Consider the following 27,695-nt stretch of genomic DNA (forward strand, 5'->3'; position numbering starts at 1 on the left):
GGTTGGCGGGGGGGGGGGGCAGCCGCCATCTCCTCCCCGCCCCCCGCGGCGGCGCATCCCGGCCCCAGCCCGGGCCCGGGCCCGGGCCCCGGCCGGCCCGGCGCTAGTTTCCGGCGGGAGTTTGTGCGGCGGCGTTTCCCTTCCCCCGTCCCGGCCCGCCCCGCCCCGGCGCCCATGGAGTCGCGGGTGCTGTGCCTCGGCCGCGGCGCCGGCGGCGCGGCGGCGCGCAGGGTCCGCCTGCTGCTGCGGCAGGTGCTGCGCGGCGGCGCCCCCGCGGCGCGGCCGCTCCGCCTGGAGGTGCGGGCGCTGCGCAGCGCAGGTAACGGCGCCCGCGCCGCCCGGCGCGGCTCCCCCCCGGCTCCGGGCCCGCCCTGGGGGCAGGTGGCGCCGGTGCGGGCCGCCGCTCCGTCCCTTCGGCGTTGCCGTGGTCGCGCCTTCCTCTGCGGATGAGTATTTGGGGAGGGGGACGGCGGGAGGCCAGCGCCGGGCCGGCCGAGGCGCTCGGCGCGGCTTTGCCCGGCTCCTCGCCAGGCGCCTGGCCGCCGGGAGCAGGAGGCGGCCCCGCCGCCCCGAACCGGCTCTCGCCGTCGTGCGACGCGGCTCGTTTGTGCGCGGCGCGGCCTTGTCCTTCTGCGGAGCCCGGGCCCTGCCGGCAGCAGGGGCTGCCGAGCCCCACGGCAGCTCGTACTTGCCTGCAGCGTAGTCTTGAAAGCGGCTTCCCTTAGGCAGCGCCAAAGGAGCGGTTGGGCTGACCTTGAGCCAGCGTAGGCTGGGCAGCACGACCTGAGCTGTCCCAGGGTGTCCCCTCGTGACCTCTGGGACAGGTGACGGCCTTGTGCAGGGCCCACGCGGTGTTCGGCAGTGGTGACTTACGCCTAGGGTGGGTGGCACGCTCCTGGATGAACGCCCAAAACGGCAAAACTGCTAAATATAGAGTGAATAAGGAGCAGCTGCGCGTTAGGGCAATAGAACGATACCAAGAGGTTCTGGTGGTGAGGTGCCTGCTAAAGTTCTTAATGCTTTTCATACTTTAATGCTTTTCACTTCCGTTTTTATTGTTTGATCAGAGGATTAGCTGACATCGGTTCATTTCTTTAGTGTATGTTTGAGTCTATCAAGAAGGAAATCTTTCTGAAGAATAGTTAACCGTAACATTCCATCGAGCCTTTTAAAATAGAAAATACTTTTTATTTGTGAGAAGTAAAAACACTTGTCTTTTTTGATACCTTAAAAAGAAGAGGAATAAAATGGAACAAGTTAAGGGTGTGTAAAAGGAGTGCCTGAAAAAGGTAGATCAGGTTGTTTCATCCCTTGTTGGGATAAACAGCCTTAAGAGTAAGGAGAAATTCAGTGAAACAAAACAGTAACAAATGCCATATTTCTACAAATAATAATTTGACAGTAAAATTCAGTGCTATAGAATGTAACTTAACATTTAGCAATATTCACAATTATACTGGATATGTATATGAATAATATAAGTATTCCCAGTTACCATCAATGATGGTAACAGTTTTGGTAGGAAAATTTAAATGTTGTGCCTTAAAGCTCTCAGCAATCTTCTAACTATTAAAGACAGGATGAGAGATGATGTTAGGGGTATTTGCCTTCTGGGCACCTGAGACAAGCTCTCTTCCTCTATGGTGCCTGTTGTGCTCCTATGAATTTGAGGCCTTGATGTTAAAAATACTATTTATTCTGCTTTTTTTTTTTTTTTTTAAAGTGCCTGCATATCCTCTTGCAGGCCCTATTACTTCTCTGAGATTACTGAAGATGCAAAAGAGATGGTCTGAAATTTTGTATGCAATATGTGTTTTCATGATTGCTATTATTGGCTGCTTTAATTGCAAGTCTTTGTGTCAAGGTTGCATGTCTCTTTTCTACTGGAAAGGGAGAAAGGAAAATACTTCTGAAAGGGCTGGAAGCTGTTAATCAGTCAGATAAAAAGTAAATTGTTGTCTATTCAGTAATTTGTATCTGATGTCTCTGCCAGACCAGATTTCCTCTCTGATGATACTTTTTAAGTGTAAGGGAGAAACTGTTATCTGTTTTTGTCCTGTAATATGTGAAGGAGTCATGCTCAACTCTTCAGCTCTGTCTTTGTAATGTGGAATGTGTCTTGCTGGCACACTGGGAGCTGTGGAGGAACTGACAGAGTTATCTAGTGCTAAGGCTGAAGAGAAATCTCAAAAGACAGGCACACAGTGACTAAAGGGTAAGAGGAATAGCTGGGAAGGATTTTGGTTTGCTCAACTTAAATGAGAGAAAATTAATTTATAGAAATAAATATTGATATCTGATCCATTTTTTAAAGCATATTTTATGTTTCCTTCCAGAAGACAAAAGAAAAATCAAGCTGTTGCAGACAGCGGTTATTTGTGATGAACTGTTTTATTAAAAACATTTGCTGACCAAAGTAAAGTTCTAACTAAACTCAGTTCACTGGCATTTAAATATTTGATCTGTCTAACTGTCTATAATATGAAACTTTTGATAAAAATCTAATGAAATACATAATTTCAGAGATTCTTTATGGGGATGATGGGAACAAATGCTGAGTTAGGTGAAAGTTGAAAAGCTTAAAAAACCTCTCTTTTCCAATCAGACAATACAGCCGGTATTACAGGCAAAGGAAGGTCTCACATGCTTTGTTGCTTAATAGACATATGACAACTGACGCTTCGTTGCTTATGTGGACCAAGATACATGCTAGCTTCATTCCCTGTTCCTGCAGGTCTTCCCTCCAGGTTTGCATCCTGTGCTTTCCAAAATATGGTCAGTCCCATTTTCTAACCAAACCCGTGCTTTAAGCCTAAAATATCTTAATAATACATAAAAGAGTGTTTGTCTGCTAGGTATAATATGGTCTATTATGGAAAGTATATCAGATTTTGGAATCTGTAATGTTAATTATTGGTAAACAGGATGTTAGTGGTTGTGGTAAAAATTCATAATCTGAAAGAAGACTATGAATGGCACCATGTGTTTAGAAGGCTTTTTATTTTTTTCCAGGTCTGTCACTGTCCAAAGACTAAAGAACTGGTTGTTGATGGAAGTTAATACTTTTCGCCATAGTCCCTTTTCCCACTTTACCTAGGTTGTTAACTGGTCAGAGTTTGAAACGTTGACTGCTGGGAGTGTAGCTCTGGCAATATTTTCTTCACTGGCAAAACCTATTTAAGAGACTTCATCCTTTTCTCTTTCTCGTAACGTTCATGCTGTTGTTCACAGCCTCCTCAGTTGTACTTGCAGGGTTGCATTGTAAAAGTGATGACTGAAGTTATTCCAGTGATTTGCTTTACAGCAAGGCCTTACAGACTGTTACATCAGCAGAACTGAGAACACAGCAAATGGGGGCAGGGACTTTTTAAGTCAGTTGATGAAAGTTTGCGGAGCTATGCCTGACTTATTTAAACTGATTCTAACAGTTAAGAGAAAAAGGGGTTATGGCAAAAAAAAAAAAAGTATCTTTTATTAGACTTACAGATCTAGCTGGAAGAAAGGGATGAGCTGTCAGGCGGATAAGCTTCGGCCTGACACTTTACTGCCTTCGACCTTCTACACTCTTCGGTAGGGTTTCATAGTTGTTCACAGGAGTAAATGTGAGTAAATAGCTTCTGAGTTTTAATATTTGGCAATTGTTCAAACTTTAACTTTTCCTGTTTAGCAGCTGTTACTGTCATGATATGTGTTGATATATTTACCAAGTACTACCTGTTTCAGTACATAAGCCTGAAGTTGAACCTGCTTGGCAAAGTCAGGAACTCTCAGAATAGTTGCATAGGAGATACCATAATGAATTTTGAAGGCAGTTTTGTCTATTTTGGTATCTTACCAGTATAGGAGGTTTTAAAAACAACTCTATATTGATTTTCAGTCATAATTTCATTTTAATTGAAATATGTTATTGAAATTATACTAATGCATTTGATGCCTAGGCTCAGTGTAGAATAGATTAATAGTTTGGTTTTTCTGCATTGAGCAAACTGTATTTCAGGAATTTTCACATAGTTTTAAAACACTATTAGCTAATTTTCACATAAGTAGCATTGGCCACGTAAATAAGATTTGAAAGGGAACACTGGGGATGTGGTGGGTGTCTGTTACCGCATGACTAAGAGGAGGTAGTGGATATTGCTTTCTACAGACAGCTAGCAGAAACCTCCCACTTATGGACCTTCATTCTCATGGGAGATTTCAGCCATCCAGACATCTTCTAGGAGGCCAGTCTGGTACTGTGGAAGCAATCTTGGAAGTTTCTAGACTGTGTTGGTAATAGTTTTGTGATGTGAATGCCAGAGAGGCTGGCCAGAGATAATGCTTTACTTGACCTGCTGCTCACAAGCAGGGGAAAACTGTGGCCAGTATAGTCAGAGATGGCAGCCTGAATAGTGGTGACCATAAAATGGTTGAGTTCAGGATCTGGAGGAAAGCCGGGAACGTGAGCAGCAGAACTATGACTCTGGGCTTGAGGAGTGCAGAGGTTTTTCAGGAAATTGCTAGGTGGAATTCCTTGGATAACAGCCATGAAGGAGAAGGGATCCAGGAGAACTAGAAGATTTTTAAAGAAAACTTAATGATAGCTGAGCAGTGAACCATCCCACAGTGCAGGAAGATTGGGAATTTCAGCAGGAGGCCTGCTTGGCCAAGCAAGGAACCTCTCCATGGCCTAAAACACAAAAAGGAGACATATAAAAGTGGAAACAAGGACAAACAATAGAAGAGCTGTATAAAAGTACTACTTGGTATGTACGGACAAAATCCCTACAGACTGACAAATGGCAGATCTTTAGTCCAGAGGGACCTATATAAGCTTGAGAACTGGGCCAAGAGAAACCTCATAGAGTTCAAGAAGTGTGAAGTTCTGCCATTGGACCTAAGTAATGCTGTCCATCCATACAGGCTGGGGAGGGACTAGCTGAGAAGCAGCTCTGCTGAAAAGGATGTGGGGGTTGTAGGGGATATCAGTTGAATATGAGCCAGCACTGCGCTCTCATAGCACATCAGGCAAGCCAGAGACTCGGCTGCATTAGGAGGAGCATGGCCAACTATCAAGGGAAGGTTCATCTCTAGTAGGCATTGATGAGGGTTCATCTCTAGTAGGCATTGATGAGGCTCCACCTCGAATGCTGTGTCCAGTTTTGGGTCCCCCAGTTCCAGGGAGATATCAAGAAGCTGGTGGGGGTCTGGTTGAGGGCTGCCAAAATTGTTGGGGACCTAAAGCCTGTGACAGTGAGGAGAGTCTGAGGAAGGTGGGCTTGTTAGGCTTGCAAGGAGAAGGCTAAGGAGGAAAAGTGTAATTGCAGCTTACAATTACAGTTACAAAGATGATGCAACCAAACTCTTCTTAATAGTGGCAGGTAATGTAAAAAGGGGAAGTGGTCACAAATTGTGGCTTGGGAGGTTCAGACTGGACAACAGGAAAAATATTTTTACTAGGAGAGTGGTGCAGCACTGAAGCAGGTTAGCCAGAAAGGTTGTGCAGTCTCCATCCTCGCAAGTTTTCAGACTCGGCTGAAGCCAGAGCTGAGCTGATCTAGTGCTGCTGATAAGCTGTCTTTGAGCAGCAGTTGGAGTAGATGACCTCCAGAGGTCCCTTTTAATCAATATTTCTAAGATTTTTTGATACATTGGTGAGATGGGCCAGTAGCACTTTTGGACATGTTGACGTGCAAGACATATTAAGACATATTCTGAAGTATATATGAAGCCTGTGTAACATCATCATAGTATTAACCATATATAAAACTGATTATTTGCATCATAACACTTTTGTAGCTGAGCATCATCAATCTTCCTAGCTTCTGGGCATGCTATTTGCCCAAACAAAAAATAGCTGTACTCTAGGAAATGACTGTAAGCTTCCTACATGACTGGATGTCAAAGAAGTTTTCATATTTATGTTGCAGATCTGGAAGTAATACAGAAAAATGGAGGAAAGGGATCACTTCCTCGAGTAAATATAAATAAGATTTTCTTTTAATGATACTTTGGACTTTAACCAGTAAAGAGAATCATTAACTGAAAGTAGATAATTGAAAATTAAAAATTAGCTTCAAAACTTAAAATGAAAAAAATGGGAGGTCTAACAATAATGTTGAGTAGAAATTAGGTAATATTCAGATTTTGTATGTTTGAAGTCATTATTTTGTTTTCTCAGAGGGAAAGGGGAAAGCATTCTTTTTGCTCAGAAAAACAGAAAGACTTAAATGAAACAGTTTTGCTGAGGTCGGAGACAGGTTTTGTTGTGTAAACATCCAATTAATTTCAGTGCTGTAAGTCTACAGTGTCACATCAGCAGCAGTTAAGCTCCAGCTCATCTGTATGTGAAGGTAGTGGAGGTCAAGGAGCAAACCTAGTGAGTGCAGGGAATGTATTTCTGCCTGTGCTACTCTTCTGTTGGGAGGCTCTCAGTACCAATATAAGAAGCAAAATACATTACAGTGCTACCCTGTGTCTGTGTATAATGTTTGTCACCGTGAAGATGGCAGTGAACAAGCCAGTAAGAAATGAGAAAAAGCTGTGTAGACGTGGTTGCTTTTCTTTGTCAATAATGTATTCAAAAAAGTTACAGAAAAAGAAAAAACAAGTCCTTGGAATTGTCATTTCTGTTTCTTAAAAATAAGTTGGCTCTTCAAAGATGATGGTTGACACTCTCTTTTCTGTGCCCCTACAGAAATGTGTTGGATAAATGCATCAGCTGAAAGCATCGGTTTTTTATTTTCCTTCACATTACAATGAAATCAAGATCTAGAAATATACATTTGGATATAATTTAGCTATTGAAGTTTTCTCTGATGTGATCTAATTGCACAGAGATTAGTGCTAGCAAAGCTTAGCACCTTTGCAGTTTTAATGTGTTTTTGGTGTTACTTGCTTTTGAGACCAGATGGACGGTCTGTGTACAAGTGAATGCGTAATATGCTAAGATCACTTTTGGAGAGTGTTAATCTCATAAACTGAGGACTAAAGAGGTCAAAAGGCAGTAAGCTCAGCCACCTAAAACCTAAGCGTATCAAAAGCTTCAGTGTGGTGTGTTATAAGAACCCTGATTGTGTAAACTTTTACACATGAGATTGGAATTGTGTTATGTAAAATTATTACTCAAAAAATAAATACAAGTACACAAAAATGTGTTATTTCACTGCAAAAGTGGCAAATAGAAGAAATAAAACCTTTCCTGCTATTTAAATTTTTAAATTGTAGTTGAGATGCAATCTATTTATCTTCAGATATGATGCATTACAGTAAAAAATTTAAATTAAACAGCCATTCCTTTTTCTTCTTAGCATATAGAAAAATAGTATAATTAGGGAATAAGATTTTTGGGGGGAAGAAGGAGAAGAAGAGGGATATTTGACATGATACTAGATTTTACATAGAAGACAGGTCAAAGGCACCAATCTTGCAGTGTTACTGGTATGTGATTAGATGCGGCTTCAAGAAATCTTCTTACTGAGATTATACAATAAAAGCATCCGCAGAGGGTCAGATAAAAGGTTCATCAAGCTCTACTATACTCTGTCTGAGAATGGTCAGTAGCAGGTGTCTGGGGAGGAATAAAAGCCCGGGACATTCACACAGTGATACTCTCCCAGTCTCTAGCTGCCTCCCCTGAAGTTCGGGGACCTGGAGCTGGAGGTGGTGCCTTTGTTTTCAGTAGCCCTCAATGGATTTAGTAGGAGAAACAACATGATGAATAGCCCTGCTGACCCAAAGGGCCTTTGTCAGTTATAGTAAGAACAGATGTATGTATTAATACTGTTGTCTGTCTAAAATGTGTCCCTAAAGAAGGGAGTATATGAGTTTCCATGTGTTGTAGTTGCTGGCTAGCTACCTATACATATGCGAATTGCCATCGCAGTGGAGTTGCAATGCAGACCTGTCTACTCCTGACACAGTAGAAAGCTCATTGCACGTATTGAGGTTCCTTCCATATCCCTTTGCTGCAGTGACCTGTTATCGGGTTGTAATCTTTATGTGCCCCCAATGTCTGACCCACATGGGATGGGCTCCTAAACCACCTGCTTTGTATGCTGACCGCCCCCCAAATGGGATGCCCCCCTTTCCCTTTGGACTCTGGCTTAGCTGGCACTTCCCTTGTTTCAGCAGACCAAGCTCTTTGTATACATCAGGCACTTCTTGTACCCCACTGTTTTCTCCAAAGATTGTGATAACTAAGATTATTATTTTCTGTCTGCGAGATAAGAAACCAGGGACACATCTTCACTGCAGTTAGCCTAAGCAAGTCTGGTATAAGGCTACAAAGCCATACCTGTATAACTTTTATCCACAACAGTGCAATAATAGCTTGGGAACTGGGATGGAGTATTTTGGGAGTATTCCATAATTCACAGTGGTCCATTGCATTGCTTACTCTATGAAGTTGTTTGTAGCATCTTCCATTTATTGTGGAGGTGGTGAGGCCAGACATTCTTAGTGGAATTGCTTATTACTAATTCAGACTGATAAGAAGGTGAAGACAGATAATATTCAGCAGCAAGAACTCCTCAGGAAACGAAGTGAGGCTGCAAATTGCAGGAGGATTCAAAACTCACCTCACTGACTGCTCTGCCTTCTTGTTTCTTTCCTGATCACTAAATATAAACAAATTATTTGGGATACGTGTCCTCAAATTATGAGTCTTACTGATTTAACACCGCAGTTTACCAAGCAGGCTATTGTCAGTTCCTCACCACCCAGTAACACATTGGAAAGAGCCTATCTGGGATGACATCTCTGTTCAAAGAGTTTGGAAATGCAGTAGAAATGGAGTAGCCAAACACGAGATTTTAAAGAAGTACAGAAGAAACAAATTAGACAAGAAAATATAGCCCAGGTGGAAGGGTGTGATAAGATTAGTGGTCTAATCCCCCCTGTGCTCATTTAGCTTTCATCATGCAGGAAAATAGATACTGCTGTTTTGGTTTATTGTGGCTTGAAGTTCTATTACACACTGGTAATATTTTTTTGCTTTGTGGACAGATGCAAGTTTAAGGCAACATTTGTTTCCAGACAGCAACAAACCTGTTAAAAGCTGAATGTGCTAACTGTATGCTAACTGTATGCTGTGTGCTCAGCTCTCTCCTCTTCCTCTGTAGAGTTCCCTCCCAGCCTGGTTTTCACTAAATTTTGTAGGGTCCATTAATGGCTGGAATATTCATTGAAATTTTGGAATTGATTAGATGCATTGTTCAAGAGTTAACATGTTATGGACTGACCTAAATACCATTAAAAGAGATGTATTTTTCATTTTTTTACCTAGACCAAATTCAGTTTGTTGCTCAGTTTTTTAGAAAGTGTGGAGAAATGAGTGTAAAGCTTTCCAGTACTCAGCCAGTGAAATAGGTAATTAAAATACTCTTATGGAGATGATATCATCATCCCAATGTATTAAAAAGTCTGACACCTTCTTGTTTTGGCATCTGGTATCTTATCCCTACTGTGTTTTGGAAGGCTGTGTCTGTACGAAAGAATATTTACAAGCTGAGTTGAGGTGATTTAAGCTAGAAGCTAATTAGTCGTATGCTCTTGTCTCATTGCATGTTGGCTGGGGAATGGTGAGAAAACAAATTGGCACTAATTTCCTAAGGATATATCAGGCAACCTGCTCTTTTTAGAATGTTAAAATTCTTCCTAGTTGAGCTAATGAGAGAGGTGTCAATTCTTGCAGGAAGCAGTGGGCTCCTGTGACGTTTCCTTCCTGGAGGCATTTTGGTCAACCCTTTAGTTGCTCTCCAGTGAGAAAAGTGGTTGGAGCTGTAGCAGAAGAAAGGGAATGGGAGACAAAGCTTAGACAGTAAACTAGTTTTTTTTGGTTTAAAACTTGGGTAAGTGGACACACCCCTGGGAGTGTCAAATCCTAGATTCTCTTCCTTCCTGAGGTTGCATCTTTTGTCCAGTGACCCTTTAATTTAAAATATGTAACAGTTCCCAGAATGGGGGCCAGATCCCTGTACTGTTGCTGTACTTGCTTTTGGAGTGAGTTTAAACACTTCAAGCTGAAGAGGGCACAGGAATCATAGGTACGTTTTTACTGCAAATTTAAAGATGGGCAGGAAATGAGCTAAAGCACTGAACTGTTATTCACTTGGTCTGCTTAACTGTTAGTTTGGCCCCAGCTCTATTTTGGACTGTCTGCTTCTTGGCTCTAGACAAATCAGCCAGAGAAGAATGCTTGCCTCTTAGCTGGGAAAGTAGCAACTGCTTGGTGGCACTTGGCATTAGGACTGGGATGAACCCTTGGTTGCCTTTTATATGGCAGTATTGCTGTTGCCCAAGTCTCCCACATACTGGCAAGCCATTTAAGCACTGTATTGTTTCATAAAATGTTGGAGGAACTACCAGTTTACCCTCTTCTGCCAATATTTTAAGGAAAAAAAGGTGGGCTGTTAATCTGGACTTCAGGAGCAGCAAAGACATCCAAGTGCAGACATGTATGCCAGGCTGTGAATCCCAGTCTCAGGGTCATTGTTAAGCACTTATATTTGGGAGGAAATCAGCTGAAATCCTTTCTTCAGCACTTCCTGTTTGTTGCTTTAGGTGCTTCTTCACTGGCTGCTATAAATCGAGTCCTAAATGTATAACTTTTCTTGGACTGTATGAGTAGTGTCAGAACCTATGAATTCTTGGTCCTGTAAGATCTGCAGTAACACCTGGAGAAGCTGGAAAAGAACTGCCTTTGAGTGTAAAACTATAGTCACTGCTGACTGAAAGGAGAGCTGCTGCATGGAAGCAGTTTTAGGTGCTTCTGTCCATTTGGACATGAGCTTCCTCTTCATCATCTTCCTCTCTGGTTCCAGCATTGGTCTTCTGAACTCTCTGACTTCTTATGTAGTGCTGCAAATAAGCAGCTGGAGAATGGATCCTCTCAGTTGCTGTAGAAGGAGGTGCAGATTGACAACAGGATTTTTAGGGTTGGATCTTGTTCAAGGCCATGTCCTTTCTACCTCTCAATTCTCAGAAAACACAACCATAAACAGTTCTAAGATTTGGCTTTAATTCGTGGAAAGGTAGTGTAATCAGTGTGTCGTGGCAAAACTGCACTACTGTATAGCAGTGTTACTGCCAGTCATTATAATCCTCTTCATCTCACACACATACTACAGTGTGTTAGGCAGTGGAGATGGTGTTATCTTCAACAACAGTAATTGAAAAAAAGAAGTATAATTTTACTATATTCACCAGATGACTTAGCTTCATGGTCTTAATAGTCATGAACTTGTTTGTGTGGCTCAGTTCAGCTATTGAAAAATATAACCTTTGAGTTTGTTACTAGTCTGCAGCTCATTTTCTTGGCTTCACAAGTTTTGGCTGTTGTGCTGTTTCTCTGTATGACCAATGCCTTCTTGGTGCTAACCCATTTCCTGGCTGCAAACTAGATTTCAGTTCTTATTTCTATGAGAAAGTACACAGGGCATGCCCTGCAATTTAATTCAAGCCTTTCAGTGCAGAAAGACAGATAAGACTTTTGCAGGTCTTGGTAAGGGACCAGTAAATAAAATGACAGGTGCTTGGTTTTAGGAAATAGTGAAACCCAGAGCAAAAAAATGCTTGCATCCTCTGGAACCATTGAAAGGTGCTGGATTCTGCAGCTGTACTGTCAGAGAGTGCAGGATGGACCCATTGGTACGAAAACGTCATTTTGACCTCTGAGAGATATTGTTTCAGGCTGATTGAAAACTTAGGAAAATCATCACTCCCACAAGCGTTTCTCACTGCTATTTCTGCAGGCAAACAGGCTAAAGATTTCATTTCAAGGTATCAGCGATGGTATCTGGAATGGAGTTCTATAGTGAGCTTGAATTCCATAGCTCCCATCAAAGTAAGTCCTGGTTATAACAACAATAACAAAATAAAAAAGTTGAGGATTATTAATTAAACATAAATTGTGTTGGTGCCTGATCTATTGAAAACTATTAGAGCCTAATTAGTAAACTAATGGTTCTCAAACACATTACAGCCTATGGTGAACTTGCAGTCAGCCTTCCCATAGCAGGCCTATGTTTTAGACGTTAGTATATTCTACACTTTAAAAGTATCTGGGAACTAAAATACTTCTTTTCTCTTTTTTTAGGTGATACTGTGACTATTGGAGATGTGTCTTTTAAACTCAAAACACCAAAGAACCCAGAACTTGTTCCACAGAACTACAGTAAGAATCTGTTTCCCTTTTGAATGGCTATCGAGACCTTATTCTATAAACTTGTATTCATTCAAATCACCCCATTGACTTAACTGAAATTATCTAAGAAATATATTTTGAAAAAGTACACAATGTGGGGAAGGCTATCTTTACTGAGTTGGAACTAATTCTTCATCATTTCTCTGATACAGCTGGTTAAATAGGAATCTCTTGACTGAATACAGCTAGTCCCATTAATCAATGGGATAGTAAAAGGATCTTTCATGTCTGTTTAAAAACTGTTCAAAAGGGGCCTCATCCAGCAATTGCTTCTACTAGTAATATAGTTATCTCAAGTTATTTGTTCAAACTGTGACAGTTTAAAATTATCTTTCAGTTGCAATATGATTATATGTCCTTGGAGTTTTGTCAGATTGAAGATGTATTGGATTTTTCTACTGTGATTTTTTTGTTATTTTCAGGTTGTCATGTTACTGTTGTCAGCAAACATACAGATCTTTGAAGTCCATCAAGTTAATAAGAAGTCAGCTGCATAGTGCTAAAAAGTGCTATCAAATACTTACCAAAGTCACAGCCAATTATGTACATTAACAATGTATACATTAACGATGTATACACTTACAATGAATTCATATTACCTTTTTGAAACCTTATTGAAAATGCCATAGGGCCTTAGCCTCTATGTTTCTTCTTTGTTCTTTGAAGAATACATGCTTCTGCATTTTTCCTTTGCACCAGGGATCAGCAGGTGAATCATGCTTTTGTTGTGTATTTCTTAGGACAATACTGTCCAACTATCTTCTGATGATTCAAAATGATTAGTTGCCATTTGCTCAGTACTTTCACACAGAGGCTGCTGGACCAAAAAAAAAAAAGTTCCAATCTTTCCACCCAGATAAATTTCAGGCCAAAAAAGAAGGCAAGTCTGGGAAAACAAGCACACATAGTATTTAAAAGGGCTATGTCTTTTACTATACTTATGCATGGCCAGGCCCTGAGAACTGCCAACCGCTGTCTTCATTGGGTTTGCAAGGTCCTATGACTGGAATCTGGGTGTCATCGTTCGCTTCAAGTGAATTTGCTTTCCAACATGTCTGCATTCACTCCATGACATTTTGAAGGGGAAACCAAGAAAACTGCTGGGGTGATGGGTTTTTTGAGGGAGGGAAAGGGATCCATGTTTTTTTTTCTTTCCTAAAGAGTGACACAGATTGTACAAACAGCAGGCTTGCCAATGCACAGCTGGCAGGGTGGCAGGTAACTGCCATGAGAGAGCCTGTGGGGACTAGCGATGTTACAGGTGTACAGTGAGTGCTACTAGTACAGCAGCAGCGAAGGCAGGAGCTGCTGTGCCACGGTTTATATTGTTGCATTCTTAGGCAAAGTACTTTAATACATTTCAGTACAAAAAGTACTTCAGTTCATCAGACACTCCTTATTTTATAGCAGCTGTGGGATAGCAGAGCTATGTTACTAGTGACATGTTTGGACTACTGTTTCTCAACTGCCCTCTCTTCTGAAATGCAATCTTTCTTCTGAAATGTAAAACGTTTCCGCAGCTTCTTTACATTTAATGTAAACATATATAAATAATAAATGTGTATTGATCTGTTTGTCCATTGAGAGATATAGCAGGAATATAGAATGGGAGATTTTGTTTGTTTTCAGTCAGTGATTAGTGAGGCCGGCCCGTAGTCTGCCAGGCCAAATCATTGGTCTGCGACTGGACTATGGACTGCTTAATTCCCGTGCCGCAGTTGGCATGACACTGTGGCACTTTCCTGCCAGGAGATCTAATGTACCAAAGATATCCTGTGCCATATGTCAGTCCCCACTGTAGTAACGCTTTCCATACTTTGTGAGTTCCCTGGGAATGTGGCCAAGCAATTGAGAAATACTAGTCTGTATCATTACTTTTTACAGCTTCTTAGATGATAGATTCTTACTTTTCATCATTTATTCTTGATATGTACTTTTTCATATTGATTGTGAAGTGAGTGCATCAGTCAATAAACGTGATCTGTTTCACTTATTTACATATTTTTGTAGATTGTTTTGCCTTCTGGTTTTCATGCACTGTACGAAATGTAAATGAAGGCTAAGTCTAAGTTGCTGGGACTTATGAAGTTATAGAATCTTTGCTAAATCTGATTCTACAACTAAAAGCAACCTCTATAAACACATATTAGATGTACCTTATTGTTAGTTGTTTCTCTCTCTCTTTTTTTTTTTTTTTTTTTTTTTTTTTTTTAAACAATTATAACTGAAAAGAGCTCATGTTGTAGCCTGGGACACTGTTGTTGATCAGGATGTATTTAATAGCAAGATTATTTAATGTAAATAATTTTGGTTATAAGCTTAAATATTTAATTAAAATTGAATAAGATAAAATATTCATATATTTAATAGGAGAAAAAATATTTCCAATACTTAAATACAATTTTTTTTTTGTACAGTTTAAATTTAGGAAACTTTATGCCTTAATGCTTAACTTCTATGATTATATTACCACCGGGGACAAAGTTATATTCATTTAATGAAATAAAATAGATTTTATTGGCTCCGTGTCAATTATATTCTCTCTGTGAGGCATTTAGAAAGTACAGGCATAACTAACTAAGCATATTTTTTCTTATTTTAAGTGAATTACTTTTTGTTTTGCTGGATGAAAGATTGTGCTGTAGATGTAACATGTCTTAGTGCAAAACAGATGAACACAGTTGTGTATTTATACTCATCTGTAAACTAAAATTTCATATCTTTTGAAATTTTATTATAGCAACTAATACTACATTTTAAAGTGATCAAGCTAGTTACCTAATTTCCTTTGAATTAGGTCCAGAAATAATTCAGTCATCCAGTTAAGTAGGAAATACCCCTGAAAAGGTCTGGAATCTCTCAGACATTGTGATGCTTGCCATGGAATAACAACTAAGAGGAGGGAATTGAAGCAGTTACCAGTTCATCTACCACTACTGCAAATAATGTTGTTATCTAGCTCATCATTTGTGTAAAATAGAATGCTTCTGCTGCTGTTGTTCTGCCAGATAAAAATCATGTTAAGATGCAGTAAGGTTAAAAGTGCGTATCTATAGTTTAGAGGAAATTTTAGGGATGTTATAACTTATTCTAAACTCAGCATTATTACTCTAGGCTTAAAATTGGCCTTAAAAATCTGAGAAAATCATAGCACAATAAGGAATGTAAATGCATTGGGTTACTTTAGCTTTGTCATTTTGTCACATAATTGATACCAAAACACTTAATTTTTGTGTTACGAAATTGACCTGCCTTTTAAGTCCTTTTTTGAACCTTGTTTCACATTGCAGAAGCACATAGGCTGTTTAGTGCTGGTTACTTTACGTTTTCATGTCTTTACTTTTCAGGTTTTATGTTAGGTACATAGCAACTTCTATATGAAATACTCCATTTTGTGTGTTAATATAAAATTAATTTGTTAATTTGTTTTGCTGTTGTTGGCAAATGACTTTTCTCAGAAGATTACAACTGAAGTTATGTAAAATCTGAATTGTTCTTATTTTTCTGTTTATAAGCGACAGGTAAAATGAGTCATACAGAAGGGAATTTTGTTAATGGAATTTCTGTTATAACCATGTCTGACACATTCTGGAAAGAGGGCACTTATTTTTGCACTGCTTTTTCTTTTATCAGTAAGAATAAAACCTGCATTTTTAAAATCTTGCTATGCCTGAAAAGCATGATTGTTTCTTTAATTATACTTTGGAGAAACTTTATATGATTTTTCCATGGTAGTTTAACTCTAAAATTGAATTATGAGAATACACATTAATTTTTTATGTTGAGTTCGTGTCAGGGCACTGCTTTTGTTAATGGTTCTGGAAATTTTATGAAAATGGCAATGTACCTCATATTTCACATATTTATTAATTTTGACAAAAAAATTCCTGACATAGCTCTTCCAGAACACTTTGTTCAATGACAGTGAATTCTCTGCAAAGTAGCAAATGTGCAGTTCCAGTCCAATGCCACATCCGCTCTGCTCTCTGAAGGGGCAATTGCATTTGGGAATTTGGCAATATTCATGTTGCATGTAACTGTATTGAATTGTGGACCATTAATTTCAAACTGAGTATGGTTTTATGCTGGGGGCTTGAGTCGAAAATGGGAGTTTACCTTAAGGGATTCGGTGTGCTTCCTTTAGGTTGATAAATCCAGTTACTGTTGTCAGTCGAGGTATTTGATAGGCTTCTTACTATGAGGAACTTAAACAGGAAGTTCGTGCATATAATAATGAATTAAAAATAGTAGCATTAAATAAAATGATGTGGTTGAAGGGAAATGGTTTTAATGTTGAAGAAATGAAGGTTGTTTCTGTGTAGTAGGATTAGTGGTGTCAGCAGGTCTTGTTTTTTTTATGCCTTACCTAAAACATCAGTACTGCCTTAACAGTAAGATGCCTCTGTATCCTTATCCTGGAATGATATGCCCCATTTGCAAAAGTAGAGAACAAGTATGTGTGTTCGGTTAATGCTCAAGGTAGGTTCAAAGTTGCATTGGAACGTGTCCTCATTCATCATTTTGTTTACTTTAAAAGTCTGAGTGTTGCAGAATGCAGCACATTATGGAGACAGGTTGTATTACATGATGACTGTAATTTTACGTTAACAAAGATTTTTGTCATTACATTTCTTCTTTTCTAACATAAAGAAAGATGTCTGATTTAGGAGATAGTGGTTATTTCAGCACTTAAGAGTTTTCATGTAGGCTTGCGACTGATACATTACTAGGCTGTTATCACCTAGCCAGGATCTTAAATAATGCTTTTGTCAGTAGAGCTCTGAATGCTTTGCATCATTACCTCATTTTGTCGATACATAGAGTGAGGCATAGGAAGGTACGTGAACACAGAAATCTTAGAAAACCTGGATGGAACTCAGGAAGTTGTCCAGACTGTTCGTTTTGCCTCAAAGTTGGATCAACTAGATATGAACCATTCCTGGCAGATGTTTGCCCACCCTGTTCTTAAAAACTGCCAGTGATGAGATTCTAGAACCTCTCCACAAAATTTGCTCCAGTAATTAACCATTTTTCGGTTAAAAATTTTTTGTTGCCTCACCAAGATCTTTTTTGATGTACTTTTACCTCATTAGAGCTCATTCTCTCTGGCAAGGCCATGGTGTACGGATTATTTTTTTATTCACTGTGATTTTATCTTACATAGTGGAAAGTAATTGTTATGATTTTTGAGTCATTTCTTTATTCTAGACTTAATTCCAATTTCTTTAACTGTTCCATGTTTTCTAGACTTTTGATCATTTTTCTTGCTCTTCACTAGAATATTTCGAGTTTGTCTATGCTGGACCGAGCTGTTGAACTCAAAACCAGGCACAGTACTTTCCTCCAGCCATACAGTGAGCTATGGAAAACTGCTCTAGCTATATATTTTCCTGCCAGTTGTGCATCCAGCTAAGAATTGTTCAATCTCTTCCATGTTTATGTGTCACTGATAGAAACTCAGTCTTCTGAGTCCTGTTCCGTGTTCCTTTTAGAAGGCTACTTGGATTTACATGGATTGACATTTACTCCTCAAATGGAGGAAATGATCTACCTGTATCAGCTTTCTTACACCTTCCTGTAAAGCAATTGGCTCAGAGGGGGGAAAAAAAAAGTTTACTGTGTACTCTGGGAAGGTAACTTCCCCCTTTCCAAGACGCTGCGAAGACTCACAACTTGCTTCCATATGACTGCAAGAACAAAAATTACTGGAATTAAAACTGTTTCTATGAAGAATTTATGATAGAGAATAGTATTCCAACAAAAACTGACTGTGATGCAGCCACATTATGAGAATTTGAAAAGCCTCTGTGCACCAGAATAAAATTGGAAGAGCAACAATGTTTTATTTGTAAAGGGCTAAATGTAAACAGCTGAGAGCAGGCCCCATATGAGTGCCTCACTCTTCAGCTCAGCCATGCTTCCTTCTTTACACTGTGCTGGACAACTCATTCCCTTCCTTTATTTCCCCCCAACCTGAAAAAGCTGTGAAATATGTCTCAGTGAGCTGAGTTTCTTGAACATTTTCCCTTTTTAAAATGTTTTGTGTTTGTAGACGAAGACTTCCCTCTCTGTCCCTTCCTTCCCCAAGCATATTTTACAGTAGCCACCCCCAGTGCTGGATGTACTACAAACTACCGTGTAATGCTAAAAGACCCTCTTAGTAACTAGAAGAGATTTTTTTCCCCCATTTACTTTCACCTCTCCTGATAAAAGGAGGCATTCTTGGTCTCCATCCATGTACTGTAACAAAGGTTCAGGGTATGCAGTGGTCTCTTTTATTCAGTTGAAAATAACAAGCATTGGTGTCTTCTAAGTGCCTGTAGGTTAGTATGGATTGTCCAAACTAGAATCATACAGGGAAATGAGCTCTGATGTATTATGCCTCACATGTGGAGTAGATATTCCTGAGAATCACTTTGTCCATCTGCATGTGAACAGTGGGAAGAGTAGGTATCTCCTGCATTTACGGGATATCTTCTGTAGGTTGGACACAGAGACCTGCCAGCAGATACTGTCTGCTATCTCCAGTGAATCTTGTGGCTTCACTGGGTGTAGCGTATGCCAAAAATCCAAGTACGATTGAACTGGAAAGTTTCCGAAGCTAGCATAGCCATTTCAGTCTTCATTTTATCAAAAGCTGATTTGTGGATCAGACAACACCAGCTGCTGTGTTTGCTTCAAAATTTATCCACAGTGTTTTCTTCTTTTCTTCTTTTGGGATTTCTCCATTCAGCTTTAACTGCTCAGTTTACAAAATGTTTGCACAGATTCTGCTAGGTGTTGTCCTACTCATCACATATTACAAAGCAGTATAATGCAATTTATTTCTCTGGCCATCCTTGATACACAAGAATAGCAAATTGTAGTGCTGAGTACTCTTCTGCATGTGCCAGATGGTGTCTTTGAGAATACACCGTAGAGGCTTCCTACGCACCATCCTGCAGATAAATAATACAGTGCCAGCTACTCAACTGGTGCAAATCAGCAGAGTGCCACTGAAACAGATTGTGCAAACCCAGTTTGCTTTAGATATCTGACTCATGGGATAATTAATAAAAACTGCTGTAATATACATACTGGTGCTGTTTTCAGCTAATTTGCCTCGTCTCCTAAATGTCACAGAAAATGATTCTGTGGTAGTTGTAGTAAAGTTGATGTATAGTACTTGAGCAGCAAGGAATTTTTTTCTAGTCAAGTTACAGAAAACATAGAAGTTTTGCGGTACAGATATCACAGTAAAAGTAGTCTAAATATATAAAAATAAAATACAAGATACTGCATATGTGCATCTGAAATTGCTTTTGAAAAGTAGGCTGTGCTTTGGAAACACTTTGTACATGAAGTCTATACTGCATACTGTATAAAGAAAGCTTTATATTCTTCTGATGTTAGGAGTGAATACGTGGGAAACTTAAGTGGGCTTAATATGTGGAGAGAGGTACAGATGTTACACATTACACACTCTACAGTAGCTGGAACTGAATAATGGGAGCTGGTGTCATGACTGTTCACCTTAGGAAATGCTCTCTTTGAATTTTCAGAGTTTATTTGTAACACACTTCATTTGAGTGAGCTTGCATATGGTCAGTGAGCTGACTTTGTAATTTGAAAAATGTTTTATAGTTGATCCAGCTGTAATCTGCATATGAGGAGAATGATTTAAATGTTGAAACAATGAAACCTTTTTTTAATAAATACAACCATATGGAATTCTGCCTTTTGTGTCCTTTTCTCAAAAAGAAAAGTTAAGAAATTATACAAGATTTTTAAAAGTTGCATTTTGCATATTACTCTTCAGAGTAAATAATATGTACTGTTTAAGCAAGACCAAGAGAACATAAATGCCCTGGAATCACAGAATCACAGAATCGCTGAGGTTGGAAGGACCTCTGGAGATCATCTAGTCCAACCCCCCTGCTCAAGCAGGGTCACCTAGAGCACATTGTACAGGATCATGTCCAGGCGCGTTTTGAATATCTCCAGAGAAGGAGACTCCACCACCTCTCTGGGCAACCTGTTCCAGTGCTCTGTCATCCTCACAGTGAAGAAGTTTTTCCTCATGTTCAGACAGAACTTCCTGTGTTTCAGTTTGTGCCTGTTGCCTCGCGTCCTGTCGCTTGGTACCACTGAAAAGAGTCTGGTCCCATCCTCTCGACACCCTCCCTTCAGATACTTGTACACGTTGATAAGATCCCCTCTCAGCCTTCTCTTCTCCAGGCTGAACAGGCCCAGCTCTCTCAGCCTTTCCTCATAAGAGAGATGCTCCAGTCCCCTAATCATCTTTGTAGCCCTTCGCTGGACTTGCTCCAGTAGTGCCACATCCCTCTTGTACTGGGGAGCCCAGAACTGGGCGCAGTACTCCAGATGTGGCCTCACCAGGGCTGAGTAGAGGGGGAGAATCACCTCCCTCCACCTGCTGGCAACACTCTTCCTGATGCACCCCAGGATATCATTGGCCTTCTTGGCCACAAGGGCACATTGCTGCCTCCTGCTTAACTTGGTGTCCACCAGCACTCCCAGGTCCTTCTCCGCAGAGCTGCTTTCCAGCAGGTCAACCCCCAACCTGTCCTGGTGCATGGGGTTATTCCTCCCCAGGTGCAGGACCCTGCACTTGCCTTTGTTGAACTTCATGAGGTTCCTCTCTGCCCACCTCTCCAGCCTGTCCAGGTCTCTCTGAATGGCAGCACAGCCCTCTGGTGTATCAGCCACTCCTCCCAGTTTTGTATCGTCAGCAAACTTGCTGAGGGCGCACTCTGTGCCTTCATCCAGGTCACTGATGAAGAAGTTGAACAAGACTGGAATACGTTAAGGCTTGCAGGGTTACTCCTAAGATTTTAGATTTTTTTGACTGCTGTACATTTATGTTCTCTTTTACATGACAATTTGTCTTGCAGATGTTGCTAAACCTTCTTAAATCTTGTTTCTATTTATAGTACAGCTTTTAAGTCTGACCCAAGTTTTTTCTTGAGGCCATCCTAAAAATAAAGATAGCTACACATATTAATGTGAAACGCACCAGAGGCATTTGTAGTCATGCTGTGTCAAAGCTGTTTTTGCCATGCTTTTAATGCATGACTTTTGACATAAGAGAATTTAGTTTTTCAGCAAGATTTGCAAGCTTATTTGAAAAATTGTCTAATATATGTAGTGTAATCTTTCTTTGGAGAACAGTCATGATAAAAATACACTAGAGGCATGTTCGTACAACAGGTGGAAGTAATAATGAATGTGCCTTTCAATGAGATCTTTGTCTTGCAATTTTGATGATACCTTTACTAAAACACTTTTTATTTGTGTGATTCTTTTCAAAAATAACAGATTTCTATACCTGTACAGTAGCAATTCTTCTGGTGTGTTGCATTAGCCCTTATTTCACAAGCAGTATGTGTAAATACTAATTTCCTTGAAAATCTCAAAGATTTGTTATTCACCAGGAACATATTATTCTCTGTGAGGAATTTATTTGGATTTTACCTAGTGTGTGTGTGAGAGATATGTGATGCTTATTGCTTTTGGAAAAAAAACAGTATCACAGCAAAGAATAATAAGAAAATATTCTTACATTCTTACAATATTAGCATACCAACATATGAGAGAACAGTATGTTAATTAAACATGGGCACATTAACAACAGTTGTATATATATGTATGTATATGTATACACACACACTATCTGTAAGGTTTATTGACAACTGATTTGGTAATACTAATGCATGAAGTGCTCATGTGTATGTATCTTAGTCATGTTTTGTATTGGTGGTAAAGGTATAATAGATTTCCCTGGAACTTGAAGAGTGTTTCCTGAGTGGCAGATCAAAATATTCAGTTAAAATTTGTGATAATTGGGGGTTTTAGTCACTTTTATGCTTGAAAAGTCTTTTTTGAATCTCATACAATCACTTTATATTGTTTCTATGATTTAAAAAAAAATAAATTTAACTTTTGGTATATGCTGATTCAAAGGAGAGTTGAAGCCCCTTGGAATGTGTTGCTTGCTATCTCTGAACTCTGCCCTGCATATACTGCCTCCCCTGCCTCAGGAGAGCTCATGTAGAACCAGGGCTTGTTTTTAAATTTTGGCTTCTAATTGCAACCAGTAGTCAAACTGCAAAAGGGTAAATTAACAAGTATTAATTTGAGATTTGGTCTTCCCCTCCTTTTTTGTTGCACTTCAAATGCATATATAGCATCCCAGGCACCGCCCTGTAGCCCCTTGCTTCAAACCCTATCATTGGTCCTGTCAGATTCTTCTGAAAGCAACCATATCCATACATGCATAACTAAACCTTCTCCCTCCTGGCTTGCTTGTGCTCTCTCTAGCCTCCTGCGCTAGTGCTTTTTGCTTGTTTCTGGGAAGAGGCTAGGCTGTGCTGTGAATATGTGAAGACATATTCAGGGGATAGACAGGTGCACCACAGCAGGAATACTGCCCCTCTTGCAATGTGCTCTCTCATTCTACATGATGCTTTCTAGTGCTTCCAACTTTGAAAAAAAAAAAAAAAGTTTAATTATAATCAGATTATTGTTTTTAAAAATAATAATGGTATGGTATGGTTTTAATTTTGAGAAAATGTATGGATGGCTGAGTATCTTTTTAACACTTTTTGGAACTACATGATATGTTCTTATCTTTATTTTTCTTGAAAAGTGACAGATTCTTTGGCCCAGTCTGTAGTCCACCATTTAAGATGGATAATGCAGAAAGATCTTCTCGGTCAAGATGTCTTTCTTATTGGTCCTCCTGGGCCCCTCCGGCGGTCTATTGCCATGCAGTACCTGGTATGTATGTTGGTTTAAATTCTTGGAAAAATAGTTGTTAACATTATTTAGTCATTCCTCTACTAGCCAAATTGTGAAAAGTAGCCCTAGAAAATCTTACAGCTGGCTACTTAGGTGATAAATAACTTGTTCCATAAACATGCTTTCCTAAGTTCAGTTTTTGTTTTATGGTATTTAGAAAGTACAGGCATTTTAATACATGTTTTTTTGCATAAACTCCAGGGAAAAAAAGAGAGTTGGATATCTATGTTACCATATGCTATTGCAAATGGAGAAACAGTTTGTTCTAGGCATTATGTATGTTAGAAGATTAAGATATCTGCCTGCTGTTACAGACAACAAATCATTTTTGCTTCATTGTACAAAAAAAGAAATGAAGGGGTTTGAGAGAGGAGTGTTCTGAGTAATATCTGGGAACCATTATCGGGAAGAGTAGATGCCTGTATGAACCTCTCTCAGGATGTAGGAAGAACTTGCCTACGTCCATCTGCAGGAACCATGGCAGCACCACGTGCAAGATTTCATGTTTAAATCATCGTTGCCCTTAAGTGATCTGGAGGGTGGGTTGTTTGTTTCAAAAGATGATGTGGGTAGGACTTTGTCTGCTGTGGGCTCTGTCTGGAATCTGCTTGGGCAGAGGATCACAAATGGAGGTCTGTAAACTAAGACTGATAGGAAGGTCAGCCATTTCTTTTCAGATCAGGAGATATGAATTCAAAGACTAGCTCTCAGAGGTAAAGCATACAGGAGAAAGCTGCAGTATTTTGAACTTTGGGAAGGAGAGCAAAGATTTCTTGATCCAGCAGATCAGATATTCTACTTGCTTGCTCAGTGGACTCCGTAAAATAGATAGAAGAGTTTGGTACAACCTGAAAAGAGGGCTTAGGAGACACCTAATATCCAGACATGGGACATAGAATATATCTTGTTATTTATGCATCTGTCTGTATGCACCTGAGCTATAAGAAAAGCTGCAGCCTACTGATTCAGTGCCATGCCAAGCAACTGCATGAAGGCTGGCCTTTGCATGGGGACTGATACGTACTATCGTCCCTTTAACGAAGCTGTGTAAACCTGGAGAACTTCTGTCTGCCAGTGCTGAAAGCTGCTGCTGTGTGTGCTTACATGAGGCTGATTGTTAGAGAAGGCCCTCCTGTATTTCCCCTTCTGTTTTTTTCTTTTTAATCATAAGAAAATAAAATTGAGTCTATCTACACTGTAAAGGAGTTGGTGGCTTTGTAATCCAATAGGCACTGAAAAAGTGAAAAGGTAATCATTATTCAGGTTTTGATATCTTTGTTTGATTTTTATTTCATCCAACTAGAATTAAACGTTATCTCTGAAGAAAGATCTCTTAAATATCTCATACCTTTAAACAAGTGGTAAGGGCAAGGGCAATTCACCATGAATCTGTGTTTCCTAGCAGTACACTTGATATCCCAGATATAGAAGTAGCAGGAATATCAGATATAAATGTGTTCTTTTTTTTTTTTGCCTTTAGGATAGAAAGTTCCAAATATAGTTCATAATGAATCAAAACAAAAAATAACCCAATGGTTTTCATTTTTTGAAATAGTCTATAATTTTACGGATGCAGACTGCATTTCATGGTATTAAAGGGGATGAGAACAATACAGTTCATCAATGTATTGAGAAAGCATGTGCAGGTAATAATTATAACTGATTCACAAGATAAATGTTTTTGAACAGTGGCAGAGTTGAAACTTTTGAATTCTTTATGGAAAACTTATGATTTTTATTCATGATTTGCAGATGCTGATTGTTCTTCAACGTCCACAACCAGAAAATTAACTTAAAGGACTTTACAGATGTTCAGTTGAAAGAATTTATAGCTGGTTGTTACATTTTTAGAACAGGTTTGGGAAAAATAAAAGTTTATTGAGCAGAAATTCAAACCATTTTGTTTGAGGCAGAACACACGATAAACATTTTAAAAATAAGAGATATTAGATTTTTGTTCAGAGTTATTTCAGATCACTGTGCTGCTGCCTAGAGCTCTCTTGTACAATTAGACCATTAGGCCCGTTGTTATAGTTCACTTACTTGGGTTATAGCTTTATTTTTGTAATAACTTCAGACTACTGTCCACAGGAGCTGACGAAGCGGGAGGTTGAATACATTGCACTGTCGAGGGACACTACAGAAACTGACCTCAAACAGCGACGAGAGATACGAGATGGTAGTGCTTTTTATCTTGATCAGGCAAGTTGCAATCACACACCAGCTATTGTTTACAACTAGTTTGAAGGAAATCCTGACTGATTTAAGTGATGTAAAATTAGTACATGTAAAGTGGTATATTTGGATTGCAGAATGACTGACATGTTTCTGATACGGTTAAAAAGTCTCATGTAATACTCTTTATCTTGTTACTTCTGCAAATGTTGTCTTTACTCAAATCCAAGATTACTCTGTCTCTTAAGAGTACCACAAGGTTGGTTTAGCTAGAATATTTTCAATATGTTTCAATAAGAAGGGGTGAGATCCATTCTGTGCAAGTTATGGTGTAGTTTCACAATCGTTTCTCTTGGTGCATCTCCTACCTAACACTTGCAGAACATTAGATGTATTCCTGAAATGAATCTTCTGATTTAGTTTCATTGAAAAAGAATCTAGTTCAGGTACATTAAGACTGCTGTGTTGTGAAACCCCAAAACAGTAAGTGAAGACAATTGGGAGATTTAATGCAAGAGCTCATTTCTGATCTGGACTAAAATACTGATGGCTCCTGCCATCGCTATTGTCCCAATCCATTAGTTGATTTAATACTACTGTAGAGTGACTTGAGTTAGCTAAGATTTCTCTAAGTTATCAAAAGCATGTCTCCCTTTTGATTCTTCAGGTAAAACAGGCATTTACTTTAGAATGTATAGTTTCCTAGACACCTAAAATTTGTATACAAGTTAAGCACGTAATTAAGCAAGCTGGGTCAGCTCTTCTGATGTAATCAAAATTTAAATGTGTTATCTAAAACAGCTTTCATTTGGTGATATTATAGAGGTTAATGATTTGACCATTATATATGTGAGATTTGTGGGAGGAAAGGGAGATGGGAACAGGAAGGAGAGCCTAAATGCTTTGTTCTCTGTTTTAAATAAATGTTTTCCTTTTTCTTAAATTCCCAATGATCTCTTTTTTTTTCCTCCCCTAGAATTAAAAAAAAAAAAAAGGCCTTTTCTTGAAACACAATGAGTAACTTTGAACAATAGAAAATTCTCAGAATGAAGGATGGCAACTCATCTAAATCAAGTATTTTTTAGTTAGTTTTGGGACTTCAAATTATCTCATGCTTATCTGGGAGTGTGTGGGCAAATGCTGCCTATTTGCAAAATATGAGATAATTTAAAGTTCTGTGCTGTGGATTAGGGCTTTAAACAGCTTCTCATTTGCAAGAGGATAAAAGCATTTATGGAGGCTGTGGGGTTAACTCATTAACTCATGTAAGCTCCATGGTTAGCTGCTGTTATGGACAGTCTTACCTTATCCTCATGATTACTACAGCATAGTTTAGGCAATTTATCCCGCAGTGTAAGGGATAAGTTAACTAACATTTCTAAGAACCGCTGTGTCAAGAACTGTAAGAACCTCACCAAGATGTGAGATGATCTATTAATTCTGTACTTGTGTGAACCCTGTACTTCTGTGAAGACTTTGACCCCAGTGTAAATATGAAGCAGCTTAGTTCACTTTGCTCAAGCTATTCTGAATGATCTCAGTCTCCAGTAAGATGTGAATCTAAGATTACTTTTCTTCCTCAATCCACAGGAAATTTTCAATTAAAAGGTTTTTCCCAGAATCCAGCACAACAGTACGTCAGACTAAGACTCTTCTTTAGCAACATACCTAAGTACTGAAATCAGTCTGAATTGTGATGTGTTTAAAACTCAGCATTCTGTATATTTAAGGTCTGAGAGAAAAATAGGACAATAAATCATTGGTATTTAGATGAGCACTCTTTAAATACTGTAAACATGAAGGATGAACTTGATAGATAGTGATGTTCCAGATGAAGTTTTCTAACCCTACATTTGTGTTAAAGACACAAAAAGTATGGTACATAATTATGTTTAAAACCATCACAGATCTAATTACATGTTAGTAATAAAAAGGAATCAAGTTTTACAACTTACATGAGGGCAGAATTTTAATTAGTTTGTTTAGTAATTTTAAGGTTTTCAGATGGAAAGTTCTATATCAATTCAGAACATTACAGAAGCCAGGCACTACTTTTCTCCAAATCTCAGACTATGAACCGTTTCAAGACAGAGAACGCTATCAGTAGGTAACCTTGAAAAAATACTCCCAAAAGAGCTTGAATTGTTCCCATTGCCATAGGTGAGCTAAGGAACAGGTGAATGTTGTGAGAGACTGAAGGTATTAAGTTATGCTGCTTAGATTCTTGCACCATTTTCCTTTCTGTGCAATATGCATGTCACCCAAGAGAAGAGAGCAAAGCTTAAAAGTCCGCTTTCCAGAATATCTACTGTATGAATTTTGTGGGTTAAATAAAACATAGCTGTTAGTTGTTTAAGATAGGTGCTCTTTGCATGCAAATCATAATGTAATAATGTAGTTATTTTATATTTTAAATAATAATATATTGTCCTATAATATACTATAATAATGTACTGTAATAATATACTAAAGTTGGCATCTTGTTACCGGAAATAACTTTAATGTGGTGAATTACCAAGTTTACAGACCCACATAA

General features: G+C 39.2%; 1 protein-coding gene across 4 annotated transcripts in view; it reads left to right on the forward strand.

Moving 5' to 3' along the window:
• Positions 1-226: 226 nt before the first annotated feature.
• VWA8 (von Willebrand factor A domain containing 8) overlaps positions 227-27,695 on the forward strand; it is a 194,192-nt gene continuing 166,723 nt past the window's right edge. For 3 of the 4 annotated variants that reach the window (XM_013948313.2, XM_067292475.1, XM_067292466.1), the window contains exons 1-4: positions 11,748-11,824; positions 12,077-12,154; positions 22,833-22,963; positions 25,076-25,186. In XM_013948313.2, coding sequence (XP_013803767.1) covers positions 11,770-11,824; positions 12,077-12,154; positions 22,833-22,963; positions 25,076-25,186 — 375 coding nt within the window. In that variant the 5' untranslated portion in view covers positions 11,748-11,769. Of the gene's footprint in view, positions 320-11,747; positions 11,825-12,076; positions 12,155-22,832; positions 22,964-25,075; positions 25,187-27,695 lie in introns of those variants that run through there. The other variant, XM_067292461.1, reaches the window with a different exon arrangement.

This window comes from Apteryx mantelli, chromosome 1, assembly GCF_036417845.1.
Source record: "Apteryx mantelli isolate bAptMan1 chromosome 1, bAptMan1.hap1, whole genome shotgun sequence".
Classification (NCBI taxonomy): Eukaryota; Metazoa; Chordata; class Aves; order Apterygiformes; family Apterygidae; genus Apteryx; species Apteryx mantelli.